This window comes from Gymnoscopelus microlampas (assembly GCF_963454915.1).
Source record: "Gymnoscopelus microlampas genome assembly, chromosome: 12".
NCBI classification, from domain to species: Eukaryota; Metazoa; Chordata; class Actinopteri; order Myctophiformes; family Myctophidae; genus Gymnoscopelus; species Gymnoscopelus microlampas.
In genome coordinates this window covers 49,358,654-49,366,823 of record NC_139949.1, presented here as the reverse complement: position 1 = coordinate 49,366,823, position 8,170 = coordinate 49,358,654, and the positions used below count along the sequence as shown (strand labels likewise).

General features: G+C 43.0%; 1 protein-coding gene across 1 annotated transcript; it reads right to left on the bottom strand.

The window, feature by feature from the left end:
- Nucleotides 1-2,190: 2,190 nt before the first annotated feature.
- Nucleotides 2,191-3,888, bottom strand: LOC311056681 (leucine-rich repeat-containing protein 47-like; the record flags this gene model as incomplete). The annotated part of the gene is made up of 1 exon (XM_084073488.1): nucleotides 2,191-3,888. The coding sequence occupies one exon, from the start codon at nucleotides 3,886-3,888 to the stop codon at nucleotides 2,191-2,193; it is 1,698 nt and encodes a 565-aa protein (XP_083929614.1).
- Between the last annotated feature and the right edge of the window lie 4,282 nt (nucleotides 3,889-8,170).

Here is an 8,170-nt window from a genome sequence, read left to right as displayed (position 1 = left end):
GCTCAAACTTGTGATCTTGTAAATTGAACAATAATAAAAAAATATATATAAAAATGTTGTATAGTCGTATATTATATTCCTATATGTGGTTGTGTTCAAAACCCAAGACACACCTGGACTTGTCTCACGATACACCAGTGTGTCTTTGGAGTTGGCACACAGTTTGGGAACTATTAGCCCATCTGAAGCAGAATGAGCATATATTTAGCACTTTGTGTCAACACTGCCATGTTGATACTGTATGGCAGTGGTTCTCAACCTGTGGGTCGGGACCTCCCTGGGGGTCCCCACATGATTTTGGGGGGGTCCCCAGATGACACTAAAGTGACAATTTAAGGACTTTTAAGATATTTTTAATACTTCTATAAAAAAAGGAGAGAAAGGAAACAAGACCATTACTGTGTCAAAAGTAATCAACAAATTGTCAAATAACATAAGAGGCAAAAATGGTGAAAATAGCCGATCTACAAGCTCACAACGCCTCGCAACGTGAGGCGTTGTGAGCTTGTAGATCGGCTATTTTCAAAATTCTTGCCTTTTCACAATATTTATCTGTGGAACTGAGTCAAACTAAATGTAATGCCTCAACTCCTACAATTCCAAGTACATGTCAGGGTGGGGGGTCCCCAGTTCAAATATGATTATTTTGAGGGGTCACGGCCTGAAAAGGTTGAGAACCACTGCTGTATGTGATCTGTTTTTCTGTTTATTTCTTTCTCTAGCTCTCTCTATTTTTCTTGAAACAGCAATGATGGAACTTGTACGACAAAGAGTTTCAACCACCTCTCTACACCATGTGAACTTGTGATGTGATAATAAAAGCTGAGTGCCCATCTTTTTTACAGCTTGGCACTTAGAGGGCTGAGGCCTATAAAAGAAGGGGTCAGTCTGTCTGTCTGTGTGTCTGTCTGTACGCAGCTAATCTTGCAAATCACTAGGCATATGTAACGATATATCGTAAATCGATTCAAATCGATTTAAACTGGTGACAATTTAAATCGTGGTTAAATCGCAATTTGAATCGCGATGCAAACAGCAGAGGGCGCGTTAAAAAAAGAGAAGAAAATACAGGATCTTTGTCAAATAATTGATAAAAAGTGTTTTTCGTCATTTGCTACTGTATTGAAAAGAGTATAAGAGAAGAAAATCCAAAGAGAAAGAAAATACTGGATTTGTAAGAGAAATAATGAAAAAAAAAATGTTTTCAGTCATTTGTCTGGAAATTTATTTTGAGTTAAAAAAAACTCTCGAAAAATCGTACCGTGAACCTAGTATCGTGAATCGTGATTCAAATCGCATTGAATCGTTAAATGTCTAAACAAACCACTGGCCAATCAGTGGCAAATATCTTGTACAAGCTGCTGAAGGCCAAGGAAATAAATGCCAGAATGTTTTCACGGTATGGTTCTGAAAGAGTCGAGGCGTCTGTGTCTGTCTGTCTGTCTGTCTGTCTGTGCCTTGTCCAGAGCTAATCTTGCACACCGCTGGACAGATCAGAGCCAAATATCTTGTACACACACTGCCAGTAGACTAATTTAGTACCTTCACTAATATATTATAGATGGCCAGTCTACTTCAGAGCTAGCTGTCGAGAGAAACAAGAGTATAATAAACTTAACTTTATGGAAGGCAAGTTGGATTGGTCTGAAACCTTGCCCAAATGGGAAGTGATACATTATAGATGACTGGCCACATGAAGTCCGAGAACAACATGAAGCCACGGCATCATTAGATAACGTCTTGTTATGTTTTATACTTTTCGAAATATCTACTTCTTTTCCATCTTTTGAGTAGACTTTTTTTCTTTTTTTTAACTTGTTATTCCCTGCTGTATAAGGGTACATGATGGGATGATTTGATTGACAAGCTACACAATCAATAGCATTCATTCCCCACCCACACTCTTGATTGACAAGCTAACCAACCTTTAGGATTCATTTCCGGTGTCATAGGACATGACGCGATATGACGCGATATAGAAAGATGGCGGTTTTGAAATTGCTGAACAATAGGCTTCATTTACGGTCTGTAGAAACCAATGGCTTCACTTTGTCCATTATTTTTACTGTCTATGGTTCAGATACGAGCACGAGTAAACAACAGGTTATTGGCGGTACACTACAGCTACCAGACAACATTATTGGCGGCACACTACAGCTACCAGACAACATTATTGGCGGCACACTAGAGCTACCAGACAACAGTCAGGTTACTGATCTCAGCTGAAAGGTCGGTCTTAGAGGGGTAGACGACCTTGAGGTTGCCATGCTGGTCCACGGTTTGAACCTGTTGGACGATCAGTTCCCCGGAGGTGGCGCCGTCATCGGACGCCACCGGCTCAGCAGCAGCAGCACCCTCTTCTCCGTCAGACCCAGCTTCCTCCTTGCTCTCCACCGTCTGTCTGTTCAACTCTGCCATTTTCACAATGAGAGCATCCATGACGTCCTTACAGGTCTGCAGGTTGGTTGAGCTGGTCACCTCCAAGAACAACTCTTTGGTCGTCTTGTTGATCTTGGTTCTTTCGCTGTTGGTGATTGGTGGAAATGAGATCACCTGACCCTCTGCGTCCACCAGACACGGGTAAAGGGATTTTCCGTCCAGAAGCTCTAGGTATTTGTGGAGCCCCGAGACGTTCTGTCTCTTCTTCTGTTTCCGTTGCTCCTCGGCCTCCAGCTGCAGCTGTCTCATCAGTTCCACCGCCGTCGTCTCCTTACGACCCAGCGGCAGCATCTTCAGCTGTGGAGGCGGCCTGGCTTCGTACACCAGGGGACACTTCAGGAGCTGCAAGTCATGAGTCGCGATGGTTGCGGTGGTCCGTTTACCGCACAAGTCCTCGTGAAGCTTGGTCTGAGCCGCCAGGAACCTCTTGAGGGCGTTCCCAGGCCTCAAGATCATGCCCCGGACGACGCAGCACACCAGATAGGGCCGCACGTCTTTAATTTCTTCAGTCACTTTGATGGTAAACACAGCAGGGCTGGAGGACAGGTGAAGAACCTTCACCATCATCTTGTTCACCTCCTCTAACTCGTGCTCTTCCTCATCCGCCTTCTTCTTGTTCTTCTCCTGCCGTTTCTTCTTGATGGAATTCCGTCCTCCTCCTCCCCCTTGTTCCACATCGTCTCCGTTGTCTCCGCCGTGCTTTCCTTTCCCCTTCCCCCCGCTGGCGCTGGCTCGGAGGTAGTCCAAGATGGACTTGGCTTGGCAGCCGTTGACCATCTTCTGCAGACGTTTGTCCTTAAGCTTGTTCCCTTTGAAGTTGATCTCCTTCAGCTTGGAGCAGTCACTCAGTCCTGAGGGAATCTCGGTCAGCTTGTTGTTGGAGAGGTCCAGGACCTTTAGAGCAGAGAGCTTGTAAACATCCCCACTCAGCTCTTCGATGGAATTATCCGAGGCAACGACGGTGCTGAGGAGATCCAGTGAGCAGAAGTCAGCAGGGAAGCAGGTGATCTCATTCTTGGAGATGTTGATGGTGGACAGCTTGGTACACTGGCTCAGTCCCTCTGGGAGGCACTGGAGGCGGTTGAAGCTCACGTTGAGAGTAGTGAGCTCCTTCAGCTGGGTGATCTCCGCTGGCAAAGAGCTCAGGTCGTTCACGGACACGTCCAGGACCTTCAGTGACCGAAGACTTCCGATGACTTTTGGAATGGACGTCAGATTGTTCCGACAGAGGATGAGGCTCTGGAGGTTGGTCAGACGTTCGATGTTCTCCTGGATCTGTGTCAGACTTGGACACTGACTGATCTCTAGGTGGTTTAGAAGTGTGAGAGAGAAGAGGGCCCGACTGAGACCCCCATTGGAAGAGATTCTCTCATCAACATCCGTACCACGTAACACGATCTCACGCCTCTCCTCTTTCGCTGCTCTTACTATTTCTGGCCAGCTCTCCATGCTGCAACAATGACTCAATTCAGGACAAAAGACTGACACTTTTCAAAATATATAACTTAAATCTATACTGGAAGTCAAAGGAGATCAAACAACTCCTTATTTTGAAGTCAAAATGATGTCACAGTGATATGACATCACAAAATCAATATGATGTAATCATATTGGGCAACGACGGGGGGCCCCCGCCCTTGGCCACCATGTGACTCCACCTAACAATGGCTGCATCCAGTGTTGCCAGATTCTGTGAGAGAAACAAGCAACCAGGTATAGGAAAACCAGCCCAAAAGAAGCGACTAGCGGCCACATGAGCACTTTAACATACTAGACCATACCCGGTCGACGCATCCGTGGGGGGATATGCGCACATGATCTGGCAACCCCGGAGGCAGTTCGTCCCATAGCTGGGCAGCCCCGTAACCATGGCGACAGTGTTTTACACAAAAACGCTAATAAACAGCTGAGATTGATGTGATATCGAAAAACGGGCTTCACAGTTAAGTTCAGATGGTAATGGTCAATGGCTGTGTGCAAAATCAGAGCAATTGGTCCAGCCACTGAGGAGAACCGGGTAGCTTCACCTACTCACTCACCAGACAGAGGTTACTAGAATTATAGTAGGATACATCAGCTATTTGAAAATAGCAGATCTACAAGCTCACAACGCGTCGTGATGGGACGCGTTGTGAGCTTGCAGATCGGCTATTTTCAAATAAAATCTTGCGGGGAAATTACAATAAGCAGATCTTGCAACCCTGCTTGCATCGTTCCGAAGTAGGCCGGTGCCCGGCGTGCACAGGCATAGTTCCTACTAACAACAACACTACATGTTTAAGGCAGTGGTGCCGACAGATTCTGCTAATATTGAGAGATTATATTAACATTACAATCTTAGTGTTTTGCCAATTATCCGGGGGCCCACTTGCAATATCCTCACGGTCCACCAGTGGGCCCCACCCCACAGCTTGGTAAGTGCTGACATAGGCCTATATATCATGTTAATGATGACTATAATTAATGATCGGCTTGTTACAGCTGCTAAAGGTGTAAGTCATTTTTAATGATGTTGCAATACTGCTGCATGGGTACCTTTAACCTATAACAAAAAATATCATAACTTATTAGTTGATTTATAATTTGTATTAATTATGTTTAAAGATGTGTCTGCGACCTCTAAATTGTAGGCTACAGTACTTGAGTGCAAAAGGTACAACGTAGTATAAAGTAGCAAGTATAAAGTAAAATATTCATAAAATGAAATGGAAATACCCTAGTACAAGTAGCCTACTTCAGGTCTCTGTCACGAGGCAACCCGTGCCCTGTAGACAAGAACAGTAACGTTGCATGCACACAAACTAGGCCTATACAACTGCTTTCAGTTAACATCAAGCCGGCTTGTAAGTGTCTTAGTTCTGTATTGCCTGTTTTCTTACAATCATCATGGACATCTGTGCATTGATAAAGATCAAGCTTAAAACTATTCAATGGTTTTAAGCTTTTCTATTTATTGTCTGAAACTGTTAAATGAGTGATCATTTGTCACCTGTCTCTCCTCTGCAGTACTGGCAATCCTGTTTGATTGGGAGGTGCCAAGAGTACTGTAGAGAAGGGGTGTTTAGTGTTTTGTCTATGTTTAAGAGTACTCTGTTAAGTTTGTGAATGAATTGGCGCTTGGGAAATGTATTTGAATTGTTGGTAAATTCCTTATGTAACCTGTGTAAGTAACTCATGGCCTTATTTGAGTTCATTGATTACCAATTACAGGTCATTGTCTTGGTAGGATCCACCTGGTATAAAGGGCAGGTTGGGATGGGTCAAGTTGAGGATGTGTTTGGCTGGTGGCAGACAACAGTCAGGGGAGAGAGCTGCACTGCTGCAGGGCCTTGGTTAGAAGGTATAGCATAGAAGGTATAGCATTGCCTGAGTTGTTTTGTCTTTTTGTCTGCAGTTATCTATTTATCCAAGTCTTCTTTTTTTTATTTTGTATTCCTATTTGGTTAACCCATGAACTTTGCCTAGGCCTGCACTGTAAATACTGCACAGGACTTTTGTTGTTTGTGAGAAATAAATATAGCCGAACCTATATTTTGGACTTCATCAATTTTTTGGAGCCTCGAGCCATCGGTCAACCTTCACAGCCTCCATAAAAAAAATCAATCAGACCACTGCAGTTGATTCAGAACGCTGCTGCTACTAATACCAAGAAAGTGGAGCATATCACTCCTGTTCTTAAATCCTTACACCAGCTCCCTCCCTGTGTGTCAAATAATTGATTTCAAAATACTGCTGTTGGTGTATGAAGCTTTGAATGGTTTAGGTCAAAATACATCTCTGATATCATGAACCACCCAGATCTCTGCAGGTCATCTGGGAAAGGTCTGCTTTCTCTCCCTAAAACCACAAATAAATGTGGGGAAGCAGCATTTAGTTTTAATGCACCGCATTAACTGGAACAGGAGCCTCTACTCTCAACAGTTACATTTAGTTTGACTTGATTCCACAGATAAATGTTGTGAAAATAACCGATCTACAAGCTCACAACGCCTCTTTCTTATATTATTTGATCATTTGGCACATTTTGAGGTGTTCAAAGGGTATTGAAAGTCCTTAAATTGTCACTTCACTGTCAGCTGGCTGGGGACCTCGCCAAAATCATGTGGGGATCCCCCCTGATGGTCCAGACCCAGAGAACCACTGCCCTATAGGCCATGGGATGAGTGGTGAGTGATATCTGGAACAAACTCCCAGTAAACTGCAGGTCTGCTGCCACTCTGATTTATTTTAAAACACAACTACATTGGTGAAAGGGCCTTTCTGTGTGGAGTTTGCATGTTCTCCCCGTGTCTCCTAGAGTAGGTACCCTCACAAAAACATGGCGTAATCCTGGTCTCTATACTGCCTCCCCCTGGCCAGCCGGGGCGCCTGATGGAGGGTAAAGGAACTGGTTGGAATAACGTGTTCCTTCCACGTGCTACGTCCAACCAGGGAAACTCCCTCCTGTCAGGAAACAAGGTCAGTTGGCTCTCATGCATTGAAGGAGGCATGAGCTCGGCCCTGGCCTCCCTAGGTTGGCAGAGGGAGTGGGTGCCCAGGATTACAAAGACAATTGGCACTGGGTGTAAAAAATGGGGTTAATAAATCGTGGGATAAAGATTTTAGTAATTAAAACACAACTACAGACCTTTATATATGCCGCTGCCTTTGATTGAGTTACTTTTCTTTTTTATTTATCTTCTGCACTGTAATTGTATTTGTTACTTTTTCACTTCTTTTGTTTTATGCATCCTAATTGCATAAAACAATTGATTGTATAATTGTGTTTCCTTTGCTTGATGTTCTGTGTAAAGGACATTGAATGTAGTGGAGTAACAAGTACAATATTTCCCTCTGAATGCAGTAGAGCAGTAGAATATCACGTTGCATGAAATGGAAAATACTATAATAGTACAAGTAGCCACTACTTCTACATTGTACTTTGAGTAAATATACTTGACATTCCACCACTGCCCGAGGTAGGTGAATAGACATGACTAAGAGCATTAGGCTATGTTATCATAAATAAATAGTGGAGTAAAACGCACAATTGCCTCTGAATGCAGAGTATGATGACTAAAGTAGGACACATTTACAGTAAATACTCAATTAAAGTACAAGTACCTCTACATTGTACTTGAGTAAATGTACTTTAGTAATATTGCACCACTGGCCAGGGTATTTGAACACTATGATCATTCAATATTTATAGATTTGATCATAAATAAGTGAAACGGAGTAAACAAGTTGGCTACAATATTTCCCTCTGAATGTACCTGAACAGAATTATAATAGCATGAAATGGAAATACTCAAGTATTTACTCTTAAGTAATTGGGTAAATGTACTGAGGCTTCTACCACTGCCTGCGGTAATGTGCATTAAGAGATTAGGAGTATTCATATGTTTCTTCTCATGAAACGTAGCAGTGATTCAGCGGTCGGATGTTATTAATGTCTTCCTCCTTGTCATCTCATCATCATCTCATGTGGGGCTTTATCTCCACACACTGGAAAAGCCTGGTTCCTGTTTACTGCTTAAAACCCTTTAAAACCGGGAACGCATCTGTGTCATTTTAAGCTCTACGAGCTTGTAGATCTGCTATTTTTTTTTTTTTATGTGTGCAAATCTTTAGTTTGAATATATATATACTTTTTATTTTTTTGACTCAAATCCTTGCTTCTGGGGATTTTACAAATGTCTTCTAAATCCTAACAGGCTTTTTTTTCTTAAAGTTTTTTTTGTATTTATTT